The 23,938-nt window shown below is 43.1% G+C and overlaps 3 protein-coding genes, 1 long non-coding RNA gene and 1 pseudogene across 6 annotated transcripts; 2 read left to right on the forward strand and 3 right to left on the reverse strand.

The window, feature by feature from the left end:
• Positions 1-503: 503 nt before the first annotated feature.
• Positions 504-3,036, forward strand: LOC133893142 (uncharacterized protein At2g39795, mitochondrial-like). Its single transcript, XM_062334145.1, has 3 exons — positions 504-865; positions 2,160-2,542; positions 2,634-3,036. Exons 1-3 carry the CDS (start codon positions 599-601, stop codon positions 2,791-2,793), a joined length of 810 nt encoding a protein of 269 aa, XP_062190129.1. The 5' UTR covers positions 504-598; the 3' UTR covers positions 2,794-3,036.
• Positions 3,037-3,899: 863 nt separating this feature from the next.
• LOC133887269 (uncharacterized) lies at positions 3,900-5,574 on the reverse strand. 2 transcript variants are annotated; one of them, XM_062327219.1, is made up of 3 exons: positions 5,048-5,574; positions 4,819-4,959; positions 3,900-4,298 (listed from the first exon to the last, which is right to left on the reverse strand). In XM_062327219.1, the coding sequence occupies exons 1-3, from the start codon at positions 5,195-5,197 to the stop codon at positions 4,287-4,289; spliced, it is 303 nt and encodes a 100-aa protein (XP_062183203.1). In that variant the 5' UTR covers positions 5,198-5,574; the 3' UTR covers positions 3,900-4,286. The 2 variants fall into 2 exon arrangements, with proteins under 2 accessions (XP_062183203.1, XP_062183196.1); XM_062327212.1 differs by having other exon boundaries at positions 3,900-4,715.
• A 2,512-nt stretch (positions 5,575-8,086) lies between these two features.
• Positions 8,087-10,043, reverse strand: LOC133930655 (uncharacterized; annotated as a pseudogene).
• A 3,266-nt stretch (positions 10,044-13,309) lies between these two features.
• LOC133893327 (uncharacterized protein At2g39795, mitochondrial-like) lies at positions 13,310-15,680 on the forward strand. The gene is made up of 3 exons (XM_062334359.1): positions 13,310-13,675; positions 14,805-15,187; positions 15,297-15,680. Exons 1-3 carry the CDS (start codon positions 13,427-13,429, stop codon positions 15,454-15,456), a joined length of 792 nt encoding a protein of 263 aa, XP_062190343.1. The 5' UTR covers positions 13,310-13,426; the 3' UTR covers positions 15,457-15,680.
• Positions 15,681-19,778: 4,098 nt separating this feature from the next.
• On the reverse strand, positions 19,779-21,406 carry LOC133893419 (uncharacterized). 2 transcript variants are annotated; one of them, XR_009904517.1, is made up of 3 exons: positions 21,047-21,397; positions 20,891-20,969; positions 19,779-20,458 (listed from the first exon to the last, which is right to left on the reverse strand). It is a non-coding gene; the product is annotated as an uncharacterized LOC133893419 (long non-coding RNA). The 2 variants fall into 2 exon arrangements; XR_009904508.1 differs by having other exon boundaries at positions 20,891-21,406.
• Positions 21,407-23,938: the final 2,532 nt, after the last annotated feature.

Genomic DNA, 23,938 nt, shown 5'->3' on the forward strand with positions numbered 1-23,938 from the left:
CTCGGTCTAGCCGAACAGAATCCGTTAACATTGTGCAATTCACTCTTTCCCCCTCATGGAAGAAGGAACTAAATCGAAGAAAGAATAGAAAACGGGCAATCGATGCCACCTACCAGCACATGGCTCACCTAAATCTTATTTAGGACTCTGCCTCGACTAAAACTTCTAAACGACAAGTTTTCATGAAGATTATGCCGATATTATGCTGTTTACAAAAATTCATATCTAAGTTTCTTGCAAATCCATGGCGTGAGAGAATACCGCTTATTCTTGTCACTGACGTGTGGGCCATACCACACCGCAGCCAACGCGCTGGACATTCTGTCGAGATCTTATTTGATACTACTTTAGCTCCCAGCTTCATCACAAATCTATTATTTATAAGTTAATATAAAATAATTTAAATATCTATTTTAATCTAAAATGTAAATTAGATAACTTATTTAAATAACTGTACATCCAACTTCACTTAATAGATTTCTAAAACTCTGCCAAACAAAAACTATATAAGCTGCCCTGCCCAATCCAAAACCCAAACAAAGCCTCCTCGCCCTCGCCTTATCCCCTCTTCCCCTCACCTCGCTTCACCCACCTCGCCATGGCCTTCGTCTCCGCGACCGCTGCCTCGACCTCCCTCCTCCTCCCCGCTCCATCCGCTGTCAGCGGAGTCGCGGGCGTGTCCGCCTCGATGCACCGCCGGCTGCGCTTGGCTCCTCTCCACGCGGTGAAGGGCTCGAGCTCGGCGCCGGTGGTGATGGAGAGCAAGGTCAAGAACAAGAAGAAGGGGTCCGGCGCCGGGAACCTACCGGGAGCTCTCGACGTCGAGATTAGGGAGGCCCAGGAGTACCTCGACAGCGACGAGCAGGTGACGCACGCGCGTTTCCCAGTTCCCACCTTGGAATTATCCGGCTTGGTCGGATTATGTGCTAATATTTCATTCCCTTGTCGAATTGGAGGGGTTTCGCGCGTAAAGGAAGTATTTTTGGCCGAATTATAAATGATTTTTTCATAGGGGGAGACGATTTTACTGAAGTTTTGTCCAATTTGTTTGTAATATATCAATCCCTAGTCAAATTGGAGGGGTTTACTTGTCATTATTCATTGTAAATGGGCCATCTCTTGCTAATGTACCACTAGGTTGCCGAGACATCTTTAGTTTGGCGAGTCAGCTTTCAACAGAGATAGATGGTTTTTATAGTGTAAAATAACTATTGTTTTGGTAATCTGCCACTTATTGTTAGTTTACAAACGAGTGTGCTCATCTCTCAGTTCGGTTGAATTGGGGACGGATTTTCCTCTTAAAGGACATTTAACTATTTAGGTACTTCATTGTACTTGTTGGTAGTGGATTCAACAAGTTCATTTGCATATCAATTTCTTTGGTGCGGCTTAATATCGTAACTCTGTAGTCAATGTATCTATCTATATTCTGTAAGGGATCATATACTAGCAATTTGCCATATGAGTTGGTATTCAAAGAGCCATTTAGTTCCTTGTATCTACTAATCACTGACCCTTTGCATCAATCAGATCTACGACTTTCTTGCATTTGTTTTTTCTCAGATGTTTCAACTGAATATCTGTTCAAGAGTGTAAATAAACCATCTCTTAGGTATTTTCTTTTCCTGTGTTTGCCATACATATAATAAATAAAGCATGCCGGTGGTACTTCTTTGCATGTAAGTTGTGCAATCACCTTTCATATGTATCACAGTTTAGCTCGGTTTCATGTTGCCTATTTATAATAATATCCCCAAAGAAACAAGGATACTTGGACTGCATTTCCTCTGAGCAGCTGCAATCATTCGGATGATGTCAAATCGCCCAATCATTCTAATGATTTCTGGGGAGTATGACCTTAAATAAGTGGGACCAATGGTTGAGTTTGTTGAGGGTTTGGTTTCAAGTTGTGAACTACTTGAGGCTCCATGTGAGAGCAATGTTCAAACTGACATTGAGGTTGACTGATTATCCTGTGAACAGTGATGCACAATCCTGAAAAGAATGAGCAAATGTTACTTTCAGAAAGATGTAACATTTAGCCGTAAAATTTACATGCTGTTTCAATGTCAGTTTATTTTTGAGGCACTTGATATCAGTCCTTGGTCTTGCAAATATTTAAGCTATTTAGCTGTATTCATTTGTCTTTATTTTGACAGGAACCTGTTCCAGACAACTTCCCTTTTGAAATCCTTGACGAAGAGGGTACGAGCGTGGTTATTTTGAAAAGGGACTACAAGGACGAGAAGATTGAGGTCATTGTCAGCATACCTAATTTAGAAGGGGGCCCTGAGTTTGATGACGAAGATGGTGAGGGCGATGGTGAGAATGCTGGCAAGGACGATGAAGAAGCAGAAGATGATGAGAGTGCCGGAGATAGTAGCGTTTCTCTAAAGGTGGTGGTCTCCAAAGACTCCGGCCCAAAGCTTGAGTTTACCTGCACAGCCTTTCGCGAGGAGATCACCATTGATGATATGTTAATAGTGGAGAAAACAGACGCAGAAGGAGAGGAGAAGTTCCCGTATGAGGGCCCTGAGTTTACGTAAGTAATATCAGTTTCATATTCAGTTTTGGGTCCTATAATACGATGGTAGCCACTAATCCACTCATTTACTGGCTCATTTCTATTGCAGCGAGCTCCCTGTGAATGTGCAGAAAGGCCTGTTCAAGTTCTTGGAGCAAAGGGGTATCACGCTTTCGGCTACCAACTACATGCACAATTACATGGTGACCAAGCAAGCCCAGGAGTACATCCGGTGGATGATGAAGCTGAAGGATTTCGTCCGGCAATGAGAACAGCAAGTGATTGGCCGACATTTTTGGTAGACTAGCCTTAGTATGTGTTACAGGAATACTATGATTAAGCAAAGCTTGTCACTCTCTTCAAAAAAAGAGAGAGAAATGTATCTGTATCAGTCGGCAAAACAAGGGCAGGTAGATTTCCATCTATGTTTCAAGAAATCTAAGAAATAGTGGAAGGTAATTGATGGTTTTCTGTAACAGGAGCTGAATTTGGGTTCCTGTGATTTGCCTGGCGGTTTATTGCATCCCCAGTTCCCCACTACCAGGATTTCAGAACACCATACGAAGTTTACAGCTGATCATATGTATTCCACAGTTCTAAACAAAACAAATAGTATTCTCCAGATTCAGAATGTGCCCTTTCTGCACAAGATAATCTCAACCATAAGAATTCCACAACATATATCAAGATAAGCAGCCCAGAAATAGTTTCTTAAAATCAGAACCGTAGCGAGCATAATTTGAAAAGATTCTGGAAATAATAGCCTTGTTGACTTGTGTAACAGAAAAAGATTCTGGACGTTGAAACGCTTAGTTTCGGCCCTGCTCAGAACATGTTCTTAAAGCAGCATGTGATGCAACTACAAATGTTTCAGCCTCTTTTTTAATTGTTTGCGAATTTTACCGTCCAGGGCAACGCAACCGCTACCCTGTTATTCTGAGGTGACGTGGTTGCTTCTTGACATCAAATTTTGAAAAAGCTGTACCAGTTTGCTTTCTAGTGCTAAATAACCAACCAATCGAAGTTGCATTGGCAGAATGGATAGAACACGATGCAATATTGATGAATAGTTCTCTTCCCTAACTACTCAGAGAAGAAGAGCTTAAAAGGCCTGCAGAAAAGCATTCTCAAGTCTTAAGGTCTGTTTAGCAGAGCTCACAGAGTAGTTTGGCTCAGGGAAATTTTATCAAACAGTAGTTTTCAGCTTTTAGCTCTCTGAGTGTAATCCGTGGGAGTGATTATCTGAAATAAACTAGAAGCTGAGGAGCAGAAAAAAGTATATTCCCCCGATTCACTTCTTGCATAGAATTATTTCCTCCATATATTTTATTTTAGAGAATCACTTTCAGCCACATAATCACTTCATTCAAAAAAATCACTCCCCACAGAGAATTTAGATCAGAAAAAACTCTACCAAACAGATCCTTACAAATATTGGTTAAAATCATAGGTACTACTAATCAAATGCTTGGTGCTCAAAAAGCAGCTTTACTGAAATTGGGCCTAACTGGACAATCAAATCTGATATAGCCATATAGGTAATTCAATCTAGCCAGACCAGATGTTTCTGCTGGTTGAAGCTACTTAAAAGTGCAACCTATTTTTTTTTTAAAAAGCCTAATTTTTATCACTGCTCCAGCCTTCATTGATGCTATAAATAGGCTAACTCCACCCTTAGAGTAAAGCCTTTTTTTTTTTGGGACGGGGGGTCAGCCCCCGCCAGCTCGGCTCCTCCCTGAGCTTTGCCAATCCGCAGCGCAACCTAATTGCCGCCCTAACAATGCAAAGGAATTAATAATTTAATATACCTTCAGAATATATTTTTAGGCCTAGTTTCAGAATATAAACATATTCAATTCTGCACATACCCCCCCCCCCCCCACACACACACAATCTAATCCAGTCTAATTTATTGGTCAATATATGCTCCTTTACCAATCTAGATTATCCACAAAATATAATCAATGCAATTGCAAAAAATGCTGCAAGATGAACTTAGTACGAAATGGAGCAGGTGTTCAGGCTCATCAAGGAGGAGGTCTCCCTTCGCACAATGGCCTGCTGACAGCCGTAGCTAGGATAGTTCGGTCATGTTAGTTATCAGAGGCGTTTCGATTGTTTCCCCTGTAATCAAACCTTCTGTAAACTTTCTTTAGATTTTTCTCCCTTCTTAAATGGAAGAGCAGTGCTCCTGCTCATCGTTCAGAAAAAAAAAAAAACAGCACAAAAGATGTAGGGGGAAAAAAGATGGTTTTTTTTGGCATTTCGAGGAAGAAATTGGAGATGGTACGCACATGGAGCTTGGCCGGGGAGTAGTAGGAGATGTCGTAGTGGGCGGAGACCTTGACGATGCCCTCGACGGACATGATGGCCGCGGCGCACACGTCGTCCGCCGCCGCCGCGATGGCCCCAGCGTGCCAGTTCCCCTGCGCGTCCTGGGCCAAGAGCCGATTCATTCACAAGGCAAGCCAAGCGGCGAGAAACCAGCAGGAGGAACGCGGCGCGCGTCGAGGCGGAACGCACGGTGAGGTGGGCGGGCACGCGGAGCGAGCAGAGCGCGCGGCCGCCCTCGGCGAGCGCCACGCGCACGCCGGAGAGCGGCAGCGCATTGAACGCCCGGCCGGGGATCCCATCCGCCGTGGCGCCGGCGTCCTCGCAGCGGAGGGAAGTCATGTGAAGCAGGGGATCCTGTTCCGGCTTGACGGGGCTACTTGTTGAGTGTTGACGGGGTTTGCAGCCTCCCTCAGTCCGTCCCTCCAGGTTGAAAACCAGAGCAGGCACGTCCGAGTTGCAGCTTCAGGCTCTGCTCTACCTGCAACTGCACACCCAACTCGATGCGAGTTGTGAACTTGTGATCAGCAGCGACCGAGTTCAGGGGGGCCAAGACCTGCGTGCTCACCTGCTACTCCTGCACCAACTTCCCAACTGCAGAGCACCTCTGTCACTCACCAGCCATCAGTCCAGGCATCTCTCTTCTACAACAATCAACACCTGCATCATCATCGGATTAGGGATGGCGACAGACTCCATTTCCACGGTAACCCATGAGAAATTCCTCTCATTAGAAGATAGGTATGGAAAAATCTGATCCTCGTCGATTTATATGAGAACATGGACGGAAAGACGCTCTCCTCCCTGCTCCTTACTATATCCCCAATATTACACATATATATTTTCTTAATATATAAATATATAAATATTACATTACGTAAAGAAAAATAATAAATTATTTTTATAATTTTTATCTAACCTACGATATTTAATCTATCTTGTATTAATTACCCTCATATGTATCAATAAATTACTTATTTATACTATGAACATATTTTTAATATATATAAATAATCAACTATGATTCAATTTTATATGTCTATTAGGGTCCGATTCTCGTAAAATTCCCACGGAAATTAGAATAGAAGAAAACTTCTCCTAATAACTAAATAGGAACGGAGATAAGAAAGCATTCTTGGACGTGGATTAACACTTACCATCCCTACACCGGATAGATATCACAACCAGGTTGATTCGGTCTGGTTGCTCCTCATCCGCGGCAGGATCGTATATACCCCACTGTGTTTCACAACAAGAAATATCGACAACATCTTCCTCTTCAGAAACACCCGATAAGATAAACAATACCAAGAACTGAGAAGTGTATCCTGTCCGATGCTCGACCATGACCAGACAAAAGCAATTTGCTGTTTTACAACACAAACAAACAGAACTGGTTAACCGACCTTAAAACACATTGTCAAACCACAGAAACAACATTAATTGTACAACCCCTATGGTAATTGCAAAACAGGCAAACCACTCCATGGCCACAAGCTTACATGTTTCTCTTGTACAAAACAAAGAAAAATTATTGGGGTTTTCCACAGCTACTGGTGACCACTTCTTCGCCTATTACACCACATCACAAACATAAACTGGAGGCTGCGCCTGACCATGGCAACTGTTGGTTCTCTATTCAGGAAACAGTGCATCCATATCTTACAAAGAGCCTGCGTGCACCAGCTCACTAAAGCAAGGAAATCTTCGTTTTCATCAAAGTGATTCGGTTAAAAGGGAAAGGAAAAAGAAAAGATCTGTTTACCATGCACAAGATTCAGCAAAGCCTTCCTCTACCAATGATGATTGCTTGACGCTGACATGGTGAAATGTACGAATCTAAATGTTTTAGAACTATACACACTCCTATCTGCCTCAAAGGTTTATCATATACTCATAGTCAGTGGCGGATCTAGCCGGACAAAACAGCTAGGGCGAACTTTAAGATAAGATTAAAGAAAAGTATCTTAATTAAGATAATAATTAAGCGAAGCGAACAAGTCCCTAATAATTAAGCGAAGCTAACAAAATCCTTAATACCTTTGTATTCTATACGAGTAGTTGTAGGAGCAGGAGTAGTCGAGTGGGGATTACTGTTTCATTTTCTGCATCACGTCTATCACCAACTCCACTCTCCCTCGTACTTCGGGTATCCAAAGATGTTGGTTTGAAAAATCTCTTTATTATTGATGTCTTGATGATCTAATAATTGATATCCTACAAAGCACACAACACACGGTAAGAAATCTCTTCATTCATGATTCATTCATTGCACAATGCAAATTGCATATTTTGCACTTGCACAAAGCAAAGAGTTCTCAATTGCTCATCACTAGTACATCAAATCCTGAATCTAAATGCATCACACAGTCACACTCACAATTGGAATCAATCAACAATTGATGTCCTGAATCAATCAATCAATCAATAATTGCCTCACACAGTCACACACACACACACTCTAACACAGACAACTCAACTGGACAAGCAAAATCAGTTTGATAGCTAACCAGTTTAGTACCTTACCTCGAATGAATTTGTGGCTCGCGGTGGCAGCCAGTGCCGGAGTGGCGGAGTGCCCTGTGCAGCAATGCCACTTCACAATCCAAGTCAATTTATAGTCTATGACCAAAGCCCGAAAATGTTATGCAAATCATCAGGTGCGACATATAAATGAAAGAAAATAGGTGTTGATGCATATATCTTCAAACCTGTAACAGCTTAAAAGGTACTAAAACACGCAAAGGTGTCCCATTTAGTAGTTTTGGAGAACTGATATCAAAAGGCTTAAGCAGTTGAGCTGGCTAGAAAAAAAGATTGCCAATATACTACTTCAAAATTGCATGTTGTTGGTTTCAGGGAAAAAATGCTCCTTGTCCGCAGGCCACCGCCACCGGGAGCCCGAGAGTTACGGTTGGCAGGGGCTGATTGGAGTTATGGTGAAAATTAGGAGTCTGATTTTGGAGAAACGGGAAAGGGCGAAGAGGAAGCAATCCAACTGGGCCGATTGGAATCCAACTGGATCACTGATCCGTGCAGATGGAAAGGTGCGGGTGTCGGCCTCACAGCCCAACTGCCCAAAGCCCCAAATGGGTCTTCTTCTTCCTCGGTCCCTCACAGCGACATAGCCTCACGCAGTCATGCTGCCGAAAATCGATGAATCCTTTGAAAATCCATGAGGGGGAGGGGGAGTCCGCCGCCGGGGAGCTCGGGCGGCCGCCCGGGCTCGCCCTAGCGGTGGATCCGCCCCTGCTCATAGTTGTAACTAATTGTAGTAAAATCAGTTGGATTTCTGTTAGTCTCACAGATATCCTTTTTGACAAGCTTATCCAAGGGATGAACCATTTTCCCATCGCCTCTGGTCCAAGATTGAGCTACATCATATCTTGGTAATGAATATTCTGGATTTGTAGCAGAACTAACAGAACCCAAATGCAGGGCATTCCATCTTGCTGAAAACATTCCTGAGTTCAAGGCCTCATAATTTTCTTTTCTGTTCGTATCAAATGATGTTACCCATTTAGACACACCCAGTCTATATCCAGACTGTGTCCCACAGTTTTCAGACCAGTTTGCAATGTCTTGCTGCAGCAACGAACCAAACACACCAACTCTAGGATGAGGGCGAAAAGGTCTGTGCAAATTTTGCTGGACCTGATGCCGTGACAAGTCTTGCAGTGTCAATGGAGCCTTATCAATTAGGTGACTTCCGTATGATGTGCTCGGTGATGCTTTGTACTGGTTCTGCGCGTACTGTGAACCAATCTTCTGAGACTGATGAAATTCCATCTGGTTCCTGTTAGGTATTTCATAGTTTGTGAAGCCTGACGCGGTTGATGAATCCATCAGTCTCAGAGGATGCGTTGCATGCATGGTTTCGTTTGGATACAGGCTTGATTGTCCAGCAATTCTTTGATCATACAGCCTATCAGCTCCCATGGTTGACAGTGTACTTGGAAAACTTCTCGGGTGGACCTGGTTGACTGCTTTCTTTGTGAAGTGGTCTACAGACGCAATTACATGCTGGTGAATTGGATAATTATAGGAGCTCCAAACACATGAGTGGAGGCTGAATCAACTTCTCGAATGCTATGTCTTAATTGAGAACCATATGTTGACGTTGGTGAATCCCTTGAAGCTGTCTTAAGAGAATCCCACATTAACTTCTTTGTTCCCTTATTGCTCCAGCTCTGAGCTGGCACTCCAGCAATATGTTGATGATATGAAAATACAGGTGAAGTGCATGCAATGGTGACTTCTTCGTCCCTGCTTAAATGTGTCGGTAGTTCCTGGGTGCACTTTAAAAGATCTGGAATATGCAACTTCGGAGGATACTCATTAACAGCCTCTGTGATAGAGGCTGCGTGAACCTGTAATGCTTTCTGCATCTGTAACTTCAAAAGGTGTCCATTAGGAGCCTCTGCGCTGGATGCTGCGTGACCTTGTAATGACTTCTGCGTATGTAACTCATCCGGAGGATGCACACTGGCAGCCTCTGTGCTTGATGATGCATGACCCTGTAATGACTTCTGCTTCCTTTCTGATACCAGTGACTTCTGGAAATTAGTGTCAAGCACCGTAGATACATCGATTAAACCATCCTTGGCAGCTATTTGAGCACAATCATCTGCAGTTACCTTGGGTCGAGTATGACTGTTTTCCAAAGAATCGGTGTCAGTCATCAGCTGCTTCTCATGTTGATTTCTGGCAAGAAGTTCAACAATATCCAGGGGGATGTCATCTATCACAGTCTCTTTCTCATGCATTTCTAGCTTCCGTTTCTTCTTATTCTTGGGCATTTTCTGATCATGAAGGCCAAACACATCACGCTTACCCAGAGAAACCTGAGATAATGAATGAAATAAATGTGAACATTTTATAATAGACCCCAATCCAGATAAAGGTAAAAGAGGATAGAATATTTGCAGTATAGTTTTTCAGCGTGGATGTCCATTGCTTGCACCTGTTAGAATAAACTTGGGTGCTTAATTTTTTATTCTGTTTTTTCCCCTCTGTTATTCCCCTTGTTTTTCGTTCTGGTTGTTGGGGTCAAGTGCATGGCCAAAGCCTTGTGTGGTCATACACAAGTGGAGCTTTGACGTGCGTTTAGTTCGTGCGGGAGCGCGTCGCGCGGCACGCCTCTGATGTTTGGGATGGCACTCGTCACTGAAGGAGGCGTGGTGCGCATGTCGGCCAAGGAGGCTACGATCGTTTTCATTTGCAGATTTAAATAGATGCAATAGAGTCAGAAAACGCTGTTAGTTTTATGCAGCAAAAAAAAACCTTGTGTCGTTGTGTTCCAATTCTCATCTCGCGTGCGTTCGATTGATCATTGTTTCCTTAAAGTGGTACCAGAGCCACGGCAACAATCCTTGAAGTCATGTCGGCGCTGGCTACTGGTTCACACCAACAATCGCCATCTCCTGTGCCGACCGCGACGCTGTGACAATGGTGGCCGTGAAATCGTCGTCAAGCATGTGATCGAGAGGAGCTTGGCCTCGGTCGTCTACCTCATCCTCACGCACACTAACTACACCGAGTGGTCCTTAGTAATACACGTGAATTTGCAGGCTCAGGGCTTATGGGATGTGATCCACCCCAGCACTGACAACTTCCGCGACGATCGAATTGCACTCGCCGTCATCCTCCATGAGGTGCGCGCCACAGGAGATGTTGACTTCCCTCTCCCAGAAGGAATCTACAATGGAGGCTTGGGAGGCGATCTAGACCGTGCGCGTCGGGGTTGAGCGCGTCAAGGAGGCGAACGCGCAGAAGCTTTGTCAAGACTTCGCTGAGATCGCATTCAAGGCGGGCAAGAGGCGTTCAAGGCTTGCGCGTCTCAAGATCCGTGAGTACGACGGGACCAATGGCGGGTCCATCGGTGGTGGACGAAGCGATGGTGGCTGAAGCAGGCATCACAGCAAGTGGAAAGGGCGCGACAGCAACGATGCGAGCGTGCACGAAGGTCAGAATGAAGCCTCGGGCCGTAACGGGCCGGGGAACACTTGCCAAAATTGCGGGAAGGCAGGCCACTTGGCCAGGGATTGCAGGTCTAGGTCCAACAAGAGCGGCTAGGCCCACATGGCCCAAGATGACGAGTCCTCTCTACTTCTTGCAGAGGTGTCACCGTCGGCTCGGCGATCCCTGTCACCATCTGCTCCAGCGACTCCATCCCACCACGCCCCCTACATCACTCCCCTCCCTCGACCCTCCACCGTCACCACATGAGGAGGTGCACCTCATCGAGGAGAAGGTGCTCACTCAGATTGGTGATGGGTGGAAGAACAACGACCAACAGTGGGTGGTCGACACCGGGGCAACCAACCACAAGTCAGGAGCCGGGACATCTTCTCCAACCTCGACACTGGGATCTTCGGCATTTTCATGATGTGAAGATGAAGTAGAGTATTTCTGAAATAACGTCTCCAGAAGAAGTTCTTCTCCATTATATTTGGATTTGGCATATCTTTCTTTAAGAGTAGCCCAAATGAGACGAGCATTTTCAAGCAGCATGATTGATTTAACTACATCTATACTCAAAGCATCAAATAAAAATATTAATAGCTTGAGCATTGAGATGTATGCATTTCTCTTCCTCTTCGAGTGATAGCAAAATGTTGTTAGGAGGAGAAATACTTACATCTATAACTCGCTCTATATAAGATCATATGGTCCTAAAAATAGTAAGCATGCGAGTACTTCAATCAAAATAATTAGAACTATCTAATAGGAGTAGCCCTATGTGCACTAATCCATTAGTCGATATCTTTACTCTCTAGGCGGTAAAGCCCTAAAGAGAGAGACTTGACTTTGACACCAATTAAAAGGACAATGATATCGTCTAGAAGGGATGAATAGATATTTTTACAAAAAAATTCGTCCCCTTTCAATCCCAAAGTCTAATTTTGACGAACTTGAACTCTACACAAAGCTTATTTAGAGGGCTACACAACCTAACTGAATTCATGATTCCAAACATATTTGATCAATCTAGAGACACTCTGAAATCCAATTCGAATACTTCCACACTTTCCGCATCGAATTCCTAAAGTGAACTCTCACCATGGGTTGATTAGAAACTCTTGAGCACTAAGACACGATAATTAGCTCACATTGTATCCCTCTTAATAGTGCGAGCTATCTATACTCAAATTCAAATGTAAAACTCGTTTGAACAAATTTTAGCTTTTGAATACCTTCAAGTACCGCTTCTTTCTTTCAAACCTTGAGGGTTGTCAACTTTTATATCGTATTCACTTCATCTCTTCTTGATTCTTCATTTGATTGATGTGAATCAGCCGTAGCTTCACTTGGCCTCCCACAGTATTAGCGTAAAGTCTTTACTGGCTCTTCATCACCACTTTGGTCCTTCGACGCTAAGTTATTTGTTTGCCCTTCACCACAGATGGTTCATCGCAGCTGAGTCTTGCTTGCCCTTCACCATCTTGCCATAGAAAAACTACTTTGTATTCGATATTTTTAATAAATTTACTTTATCATATATGGAGTTCAATCTTGTTCTTCACTCTTGGTATATTAGATTTCAATTCAACTTATGTTTTCTTATATATTCTAACCACAACTCACTCTTAAGCATAAAGTACACGGATTAATCCATAAAACTCTATTAATAATGACATACTTTTAATTATTTGATCTCCACAAGTAACTTAGCATTCACACTTATCGTCAATTTTATATGAGCTTTTTCTTTCTTCTTATGAGCAACACTAAGAGTTCATTCATCTTAATGCATATGTCTTCTTCATACATCATCTATAGAACAACTTACTAACAAACTCAATAGCATTGTTAGTCTATAAATCTATCATTAATTACCAAAATCACATATAGAGGCTATATGCACTTTCACTAGCAGGCAAGCAGACGTGAAGAGCAGGGGCGGGAGCAGAGTAAATGGGATTAGGGATCACAACCGCCTAAGGTTCCATGTGTCCAAAAGAAAAGGGATTCAGAAGAGATCAAGGGAAATATAAAGCGAAGGAAAACATGGAACAATTTACCTTGGATGGAGAACCTGCGCCATGTGCAAAGGTTGTCGTTGCCATCACTTGTGCTTGACGCCACCATCGCCTTCTCTGTCTCACGTGACCTGGGAGCAAGAAGATCGATTGACGTCCGGTGCAATCTGCTTCGGTCCAACTCTGAACCCATGCATATTTGATCATTACGTCGGGTGCGAATTGGACCTAAGCAACCTTACTCTGACCTAGAGGGGCAAAAAAGTCTTCTCACATGGCCTAAAATAATAAAAGAAAATGAAATTAGTTACAAAATGTATAATGGCAAAAAAAAGTCAAGGATACAATCTTCTAAGTGTCAAATGTGCGAAGCCAATATTTAGTATGACAAATCTGCGAAGCCCGATCTTTAAAGCGGCAAAAATCCAATTTGCTCGAGAAAATAGGGGTACAGAAACCCAAATGCCCCCCAAAAAAAAATCCTTTCTTCTTTGGCAAGAAGCACAGCGCTAGTAAACCTTCGCACGCCGCCGGCATTCCTAAACCCTAGTAAACCTTCGCACGCCGCCGCCGCCGCCTTCTCCTCGCCATGGCCCTCTTCGCCGCCGCCCGCCGCGCCGCGGCCTCCTCCATTCCCCTCCTCCGCGCCTCCGGCTCTGGCGGCTCCCGCGGTGCGGCGCTTCTCCGCCCGCTTGCCGCCGCCGCGGCGCGCCCGCAGCCTCGCGCGGTACCGTTCTCGTCGGCGGCGCCCGCGACGAAGCCCAGTTCCGACGCCGAGCTCCTCAGCATCATCGACTCCGAGATCAAGTTCGCCGAGGACTGCGACGACCACGACCGGGTGCGTGTGCCGATTTCCCCTATCGGTAGTGTTGCTATTTAGTCATATCAACGCGAATGTGGTCAAGTAATTCGTGGCCTGCTAGGTAGTTTATTTGGTGATTTGTGTTGTGTATTGTGTTGCATCGGTGCGAATTGGGATCTGATATTATTCTAAGCCGTAGGATTTTTTTTTGTGGTAATTTTGTTATCTTTCTCATTTGGTCCCATCTATATTTCCATACTGCAACTGGTAGCGTAGTCCTGTACTTCTGTTTACCGTATACCCAATGCTCGTAATTTTCCTGTATTTAGGCAATATTTGGTTGTGCTATGAGTTTCGTCACCAAATTGGGATACTTTTGCTATTCCGTCTCCTTTGTGTTCATGTTAATTGCAACTCTCCTCTTGAGTTTAATAGATTTGAAGTGTTGCTACTCCTGCAACTGCGACATGAGTGTGTTGATTGATCATTAGTGTGTTGTACTTAATTCTAATGGAATTATTTTTTTTCTTGTGCTTTACTGTCACAGAGCTCTATGTACCTTTTGTTTTGTTGCTTTTGTTATTTCATATTTTAGTTTTGTTGCTGTAGTGTTTTTTTATTTATGGAGTAGCTGGTGCATATTTGGCTGCTGCTTGGCATTGTTGTGTCTCAGTATGATTCCAATCTAATCTGTCAGAAATTATAGAAACTGAAAACAGATGAATTAGGCTAGCTGTTATTGTACCATTTAACACTTACTATTGGATGCTTAAGGTTTAGTCGTTCCTGTTTGTGACTCTTGAGTTGCGATGGCTCTATAGTATTTACGGTAAGATAGAAGAGAGAGGGTCTGTGAATCAATGGTTAGCAGTTTAGCACAGCCATGAAGAATTTTTGCTATTGAAAGATCAAATATGGAGGCTGAAGTACATGCCACCTGTGGTGGTTCTGATGCCCGCTGTTCTTGAGAATAAATCTGTCTTTTCTGATCTTTCATCTTAGTGTAATTTGGCCTGATTTATTGCAAAACTACACAAATACTGAGTGAGGATAGTCGTGAGTGTTGGACAAGAATCAAGCCGTCCATACTCACCGTAGAAAGATATACCTGTTTATTTTAGTGGTTTTGTATTTGGTTGGGTCCTCATTTATTCATCTAAAACAGGTTGAAGCGATTCCAGACAACTTCCCTTTCAAAATCAGTGATGAGAAGGGGATGAATGCCATTACACTGAAAAGAACTTATCAGGGTGAGCAGATTGAGGTTCTCGTTCACATGCCCAGCCTAGTCACTGGAGATGAGCCTGATCATGACCAGGATGGTGAGGACACGGACAAGGAGGGAGATGAGAATAAGGACGATGAAGGTGAGAAGCCCCCACAATCGAGCGTTCCTCTCACGGTCACTGTCTCTAAGGGTGACGGACCCACCCTTGAATTCACCTGCACTGCCTATCCTGATGAGGTCATCATCGACTCCTTGTCCGTGAGCCAGCTGACAGGGGATGAGGAAAAAGATTTGATTGCATATGAGGGTCCTGATTTCAAGTAAGAAAACATAACTTACTTAGCTCGTTATTATTTCTTGGATAGACAAGTGCTTCAGTTAATCACTGATTCGTGTTGACAACCAACACTCGCTCTTTGTCTGCTGCAGTGACCTTGATGAGAACCTGCAGAGGGCATTCCACAAGTACCTGGAACTGCGCGGCATCACACCCATGACCACAAACTTCTTGCACGAGTACATGATCAACAAGGACAGCCGTGAGTACCTCCTCTGGCTGACGAAGCTGAAGGATTTCTTCAAGCAGTAGAGACGTACTGATCAATGTTCGTTGCACACCCCGTTTTGAGAGCTAAGAGCTATTTTTGTTCCAGACATGTATCGATGACGCATATGCTTACCCTAGCGTTTAAGTTCGTTTTCATGACGAGAATGTTTTTGGCGGTATGATAACGAACTATGGTTAAGTTGAAGCTTGGAACCATTGATATTGTGGAAAGGCTTTAAATAGGGATCTAAAGTGATATTGCTCTGCGTCTTTGCTATCATAGACATGCATATGCAAAACCTAATTAATTTGCTTGAAACATGTGTCAAATGGAGTATATGCGTTGGCAACTCGTTTGATGCAACACATTGCATTATTTGGTAATCATCGTACCAAGTTTACAATTTATATCCTACCACAATTCGGCGTCAGGATCCTGTGATCCGTACAATTTTATCGCTGCGACGTGTCCGGCGATCTTCTCGAGGACGTCATGTGGGAGCGGGAGCGGCGGCGTCCGGCTCGCCGCCGCCATACTCCGCGTGAGCACCATGGCGCGCGATCGATGGATCGATTATGATCGGATGGACAACGCTGCGTGCTACTCGATTGCTAGCATTTGGGAGTTGGGTACGTATGCCGGCCCTTACTGTCTATCGCCCCCCCTGCTAGCTGATCCCACTCCGACTCGGACATGATCGGACACGCACGAGCGACGCGATCAAGCCAAGCAGTCCTCCGATTCGGATTACTACTTGGTTGCGCGTGATTTGCTACTGCTGCCTGGATTACTACTTGCCTGTACGCAGTAGCGAACCTAGAATTTTTTTTAGTATCCAAATTTTTAAGATTATAAATTTGATAAAAGAGTATAAAATTTAACAAAAGATAATACAAATTTGGTAATTTAGTATAATCTTATAAATTCAACAATAAATTTAAAATTTGTAAAACTGTAATATAAATAGTCAAAACATAATATTACGGTAAGCACTGATGGCCTTGCCAGTTAAATATAAGTGGCAGGAATGCTGATTCACCCTACATGATGAAATATTAAGAGGATCCGCAGGAAGTGCCAAAGAAATCCTATATATCTAATCATATCAATCTAGAAATATATTGATCTGTTACTGAGATATTGTGATACAATGTAGCTAAAACATCTAACCATCTACCTAAAATTGTGTTTTCATTGCACATACAAGACAAGAGCTGGTTTGATAACGACTTGTGAAAAAGTATACATCATATGATACAATATAAAGTAGTATTTTTTTCAACTACAGATTGTGTTTCACATAAATATTGCATATTGGATAAATCTTTCAACTAAAGATTATGTATTTGAGCACCAAAATCATGAGTTGCACAAGAACTCTAAGATGTAGCCAATATTGTTGCAAAAACTAAACACAATTGACTATTCTATTTCAATTACATATATCAGAATGGAGACAGAGAGCTACCAAACTCTCGGCCGCTGGACGCCAGCCATGCCACCCACCGCGCCGAGCTCCCACAATCACGTCATTCGCCACGTCACAGCCAGTCGGACGCCGAACACGTGCCGCCACCGCCGGCCGCCATGCGCCCGTGCTCCCCGGTCCTCACGTCGCACCGTCACCGAGTCACGAACTCGCGATTAGGGATTGAGTAGGAGCAATCGAGGTATCGAACAGAAGGATCTATTAGACATGGAACCGATTGGGCCATGATCATTCGGTTAAGGACATAAGGTCGATTGGATCATGACTTATGAGACCCAAAATTGGCTGCTTCTTCTTCGATGATCCTACGAGTCGTTCCAGCGCAGGGGCGTCACGCTCGCCAGCCGAGCTCCCATCGCCGACAAAAAACTCAAGTCCTAGACTACTAGGACTATCCTGTGGGTCTGCTCCTGCCTGTACGTCTCGGACTCGGGGTCGATTCTAGCTACTACGTGCAGCGTGCATGGCAAGGGCTGTTAGGTACATGTAATTAATTCAGTTTTAGCGGCGGCTTACTTACGTAGCTCTGACGCTGTGGAGGTCGCCGGCGATCGCGCGGCGAGCCGGCCCACTATCTCCACGATGAGGTCGCCGGGGAGCGAGCCGAGGATCGACGACGGCGCGCTCCTCCCGCGCCTCCCGGCACCGAACCTCGGCCGTCTCCCTCGTCGCCGCATTCGCGTCCTTCGTAGAGGAGATCGCCGTAGAGAGTTTGACACGTATGCCGCGCTCCTTTCAGCTGTGAGTCGCACGCGGTTGGCGCATTTTGCATTCTGTCCTGACAGTCCATCACCTTGGCTCCAATGTCCAATCCGACCTGAGAGCTTCTCTTTTTGTAACCGTAATATTTTTTTCTTTTTGATTATCTGGAGAGAAAACTACAGTGATCTTTAGTAATAATCATATTTTTTGGGGTTGAAATCTTGACCCAGATTGCCACGTGGACAAGTGCATATTGAGCTTTGGAGGTAAGAAGAATGCGACTCCTGCTCGTTCCAGTTATAAATAAATAACTACAGTAACACTTTTGGTCCAACACATGTCATTTGCTACGCCATTATTTTTTATTGATAAAATGTGAATCAAACGCAGTCAAATAATATATCACGCACACATGAAGTGACAACGCGGAAGGGATTATGAGATCCGGAAGCCTGGAACAATTCTACAGGATTCTTGCGGATATTTGAAAGGACTGGATTCTAAACAGGCATAACAATATCTCCTGCGAACTCCTTAAATTTCACTCTATATATTTTTATATAGATAATTCTTTTAAAAGATTCACTCTCTATTTCTCTAGAAGCTCCAATCCTGCTCTAAATTTCACTCACATATATTTTATTAGTATCTTATAAATAAAAAATATTTACAACGGCTATATTTCTAACTACTATATTTTTAACGACTATATTTTCAATAAATATTTTTTTTTCTATATATACAAGTCATTTGCTTGTTGTTTCTCTAAGCCATTCATATTGTTGTTTCTTCTCTACCACATCAAAATGAGTTGTTGATCTCTCTTAGATTAGCCGCCGCCGTCATCATCAGGTAATGACGACGAACTCATTCTACCAGCACTACACCTAGAACACAATCAATATGAGCTAATAAATGTTCCATGACATGGTGGTTCTGTGCCTGAATGCCAAGTAATTTATCGTAATAGAGAAGTTGAACATTATAAGTTATACCAAAACTATTTTTTAGAGGCTCCTACCTACGACCCAACTATGTTTTGGCACAGGTTTGCAATTAGTCCATAAGTTTTTGTTCCCTTTTTTTAATCCTCTTGTCTATGGATCATTCTTCTTAGGTTTAGAATAGCTGGTTCTATTTGTTCGCATAGCTATAAAAGACCATGATCACTATTTTGTATGGAAGAAAGATAGAATTTGACGTCTTGAGTTATCTCCTTTGTAGAAGATTACCACCGCATTTCGAATGCTAACTTATGGAGTAACAGCAGATGCTACAGACGATTACATTCAGATTAGAGAAATACTTCTATAAAGAGTCTTAAAAGATCTGCCAAAACTATTGTTAAAGTCTTTAAAGATGAGTATTTAAGATGTCAAATGAAAATAGTACAATTAGATTACTTGCAATTAGAGAGGCTAAGAGGTTTTCTAGGATTGTATATATTGGAAGTAAAAAAAATTACCCTATAGCATAACAATGTATGTATACCGGCCATGTGCATGAGCCAACAATCATTCTAGAAGCTGTTGCTTTATAAGATCTTTAGATTTAACATATATTTTTAGGTTTACCATAATCTCACAATGATATTAATGTTCTTCATCATTTTCTTTCTTTGCAAAGCTAACCAAAGGGCAAGCTCTAAAGGTAAATTATACCATCAATGATAACAATTATATAATGAGATATTACTTTGTAGATAGCATATATAGTCCATAGATCATATTTGTGAAGACCATGCCATCTCCACATGACAATAAGAAGAAACATTTCAATCAAGCTCAAGAAGTATGTAGGAAGGATGTGGAATAAGACTTTGAAGTTCTATAAGCTCGATTTGCTATTGTTCATGGACCAACTCAATTTTGGGATCATATCATCATGCATAACATAATAATTAAAAATGAGCAAAAGAAGAAAGGACTGGGGGACTTCAATTACAATTAAGTAGAAGAAAAGATGAAACCTTCCCATAAGCATACACCTAAACTATTTGAGTTTATTCAAACTCATCATGGGAGTAGAAACAAGAAAACTCACTCACAGCTAGATCATGATCTTATCAAGCACCTATAGCAACATTATAGAGGGATGTAGTGTGTTAATAATGTATGGTAATACATACAGTTCATACAACAAAATAACAATGATGATCCATGTAATAGTTCATACAACAAAATGATGGTCCACATAAAAGTTCATACAACAAAATTATGATCCACATAGTAGTTCATACAACAAAATATCAATGAAGCAGCTCAATCCAAGCCTACAAAGTCGTCAAACGATGATCTTATTTTGCAAGCTCTAATAGTATTGTCGTCGTGGCTCACTCATAGCAGTAATGTCCATACTCATAATCCTCTCATCTTCCAACCATCTCCTAAATTCTAGCTCCCTTTCCTTTATTTCAATCATTTTCATATCATTTACAATCCTCTCTACTTCTAGTGTATATCTTCGATCATACTGCTCTTTTTTTACTGAGCTCTTTCATGGCCTCTATCTCTTTCTTCTTTGACCACATATTCTCTAATGCTTCCACATAAACACATTACTAGATGACAAGTTAGAATTTTTACCTCGTTGTTGTTCTTTCTCTGTCTTCCTACCAAGTGGCCTTTCCACGGGCTCACTTTCTAGAGTAGGACAATCCGTTCTATCATCATAATGACTTGAGTTGGTTCCTAGACGTACCGACTTCAATTAGAGGTGGTCTTCTGCTTTTTCTGAGATAACCTATCAGACAATTGTTGCTCCTCGTGTGGGCTACCAAACATATTATCATCCCAAATTACGGTATCGTTTTCCTGGCTCAACAAGTTCACATAACCATCCATTGGGGCTCCCTACAATTACTCATGCAAATTCACCTAGTCAACTGCATCAGTCATGGGAGGAAAACGTATTTAAGCATTAACATACAGGAAAACTGAAGTTCAACTGCATCAACTGGGTATGCAAGGTATAGCTTCCAGTATATGATGTTGTGCTGCTGACAAGTGAAAAATTGAAGGAGATTATATGCGCTCTATAGAATTTACAATCTCCTCTCTTCATCTTTAGATGCATTACCGCTGGGTGAAAGTAAACGAGATAAAATTCATGGTCACACGTCTGAATTTCTGACCTGTGCAGGAAGTGTTAACTTATTCGCTCAGTGTCGATGGTGCAGCTAATCCTTCCATAAACCAAAGTGATAATGTTCGGCAAATAATGGTCGAAAAACATAATCGAATAATCCCAACAGCGCAAGCATTTAAATAGCATCAGCATATAACCAGTCTGACGAAGCCAAATTTGCGTCTGATTTGGTCCTGTCTCTGTTATCTTGAGCCTGAACAGCTTGCAACGGAGAGTCTGCAAATATTTAGCAATATCTTAAGAGAGTGTACACCACTTGTGCTGGAATCAAAACAAGAGGCATGAACAAGCACCGTCGGAAGCAAGCAACCATTTCAACCTTGCTGCCTGAATAGATTCGAAGTTCGAGACCTATCCTAATGCCAAAGTTTCACTGTCACTTTTCAGTTGTTATCAAGCATGAACAAGCGGCATGAACAATGATGCATCTATTTGGTTGCCTCCAAAGTCTCACCGTCACTTAACTCTCCATCTGCATAATGAATCTATCTCTCTTAACATCAGAAATGTTCTTTTTTTTCCTATCACCAAGTTTTAGAAAGTATCTGTACCACTCCACTCGTGCAAGAATCAAAACAAAGAGGCATGAAGTTAGAAGACCTACAACTATTTCTTCAAGCTTCAGCACCCAAGCTGGGAGCTCAGCACATAGAAAAACGAGAATCAAACCTCGAGCACCTCAAGATCTGGCGTCGCTGCACGAGGGGGGGGGGGGTGCGGCGCAGAACGCGGCAGCGGTAGGGGACGAGCTCCAAAGGGAAACGACGGGCAGCAGAGGACAAGCTCAAATGGTGCGAGAGAGATTTCACGGGGGAGGGAGCCGGCAGTTGTCGATGGCGAGCACTATTCCTCCTCCCTGATGTGGCGAGCGAGGGGGAGTAAATAGCGAGCCCCGATTTTTGGGATCCTGATAGCAAGCCGGTTGCAGCAGGTTATTTTTAGGAATCGCCATGGCTATAGGCAACCGGTTGGAAAGCCGGTTCATTTTTGACAAATATGCTTAGCTCGGAACCGATTCTTCTGACGTGAGGTAGGAGCTCACATGTCAGTACCAATTGCCCTCTAACATTAAGCCCGTGGGCTTAGCCCCTCCCAAACTCTAAAAAGTGTGGATCCTGCTATTTTTTACGGGTTACTTTACACTGACGACGTAGTACGGACAATGGAGCTGTGAGAGGAGGATGCCTTTGCCACTTGGCACTGCTGCCGAGCTACAGCCTCGTCACGTCTTCTTCTGCAGGAGGAGCTCCATTCATCGCTCTAGTCACTGCTCTGCGAGTCTCCATTTTTCTCTGCCTAGTTGAGTTTCTGAATTATCATCTCGTTTTCTTGCTCATTTTTTTCTGAGAGACTGAGACAGTGAGCTACCTGAAATCTAAAGCCACTCGAAGACATCGGACAATTTCATAATCATTTATACTCAACAAAACTAATCATTCAGACTATTTATTTCAACAAACACCGTGCCCATGATTTCTCGTATCCAATCTGCTACTTCCCTAATTTTTATCATTCCATCAAATGTTTTCCTTTTCTGATTGAGTCATTGAGCATTGTCTTTCCTCTGCAGACTTGCAATTTGCCAAAATTCCAATAAATCAAGAGCTAATGTTTAAATAAGAGCGTTCTACTCAAATTAAAATGGTATAGACAATATATAATACGAGTTCGCAATCTCTGAGAGACTGAGACAGTGAGCTACCTGAAATCTGAACACCACGTTGCCGGCTTGGAGAGGAACTGAGGAAGCCAAATTGGAGACGATCAGAGTATCAGACGATGCCTATTGCCTGGTCTAGTGGTCTGCGGTTCTGCGCTCGTGCGCCGTGAGCCTGCCGGCTGCCGGGAGCCGGCCTGCGCGCCTGAGGGCTGGGTCCGTCTGGGGACTGAGTGTGCTCAGCGTCGGCGCCGCGCCCCGCAGCTCGCCTACCGCCTGCCACCAGCTTCGCCGCTACCCACCGCCGCCCACGGCCCGCGGCCCGACTGCCGCTTGTTGCGCCACTGCGCGCCTGCACCGAAAGCCCCAGACCGCCGCCTGCCCCCGCCGTTATATTCACTTCACGATACACAACCCCTTTACGAAAGAATTATTCTTTTTAATATTTTAACGGTTTCTTTTATAAAGAGATTTCTAAGATTATTATTTTTAAATGAAACTCCCTCTTTTCCTTTTACGAATCTTTTTAAAAAACAGTTGAAGATGAAAAAAAATGAAAACATGAAAGAAAATTAAGAAGGAAAAAATGAAAAGAAAATGGTTGAATGGTCTTAGGGTTTGAGAATTAAGAGAGGGTTTGGGAATCGTCCGTGCGTCCAGCTCAGCCAGCAGATTTGGGAATTGCTGAATTGGGAGACCGAAGACGCCCAAGCCCAGCTGCATTCGTGGGCTTTGCAGGCCAGTGCGAGCCGAGCCCAAAAACAATGCATGCACCTCGGAGGCAATCGGCCCAACTAGACAACTAATCCTTCTTCTCGGAAACAGCCCTGGATTGGACTGCAAATCCATCCATGGGAGCACGGGGGGCGGCACCAGGCACTTCGGGCCAGGGTTCACAAATGCAATCAAGCATCGAAAACCTGACCCCAGTGAATTCTTCAAAACCGTAAATATCGGTATGAATTTGGTAAAATTCGATAGAAACTAGGCGAATTTTGTCAAATTTTCATTTTTTAAAATTTTGAATTAATCAAACTGAATTATGTGACATTGTGAATGCGGTACGGATCGAATTGGTTGAAAAACGCTCACGGTTTTTGATGAATTTGTTAACCCTGCCTCGTGCTAGTGGATCCGCCCGAATGCTAGCTGCATTTGTGTCGGTAACCGTAACCGGGTAGAGTAGCACTATTCGTACTTGTATTCGTATTATCATCACACATTCTTTAGCCAGTGCTCATCCATTAGACCAGTCTTTTGGAGGGAGATAGCCCAAATATCACTTTATTGTTGCTACTACTCTGAATCACTGACGTGGGATAGAGTTACAAATCAAGACACACATATTTAATGTTATATTATAAATTTTTTCTCTTCCATAGAACTTAATGGAGTATTAGTGAGAAAATGAAATGAAATGGTTCTTCTGTTCATATTGTTCTTGGCCAATTTCAGCTGGAAAGAGTAAGCAAACTCCGTTCCATGGAACCAATCACCCTACGCTTGAGATGGAGAGAGAGGATGACAC

This window comes from Phragmites australis, chromosome 1 (genome assembly GCF_958298935.1).
Source record: "Phragmites australis chromosome 1, lpPhrAust1.1, whole genome shotgun sequence".
NCBI lineage: Eukaryota > Viridiplantae > Streptophyta > Magnoliopsida > Poales > Poaceae > Phragmites > Phragmites australis.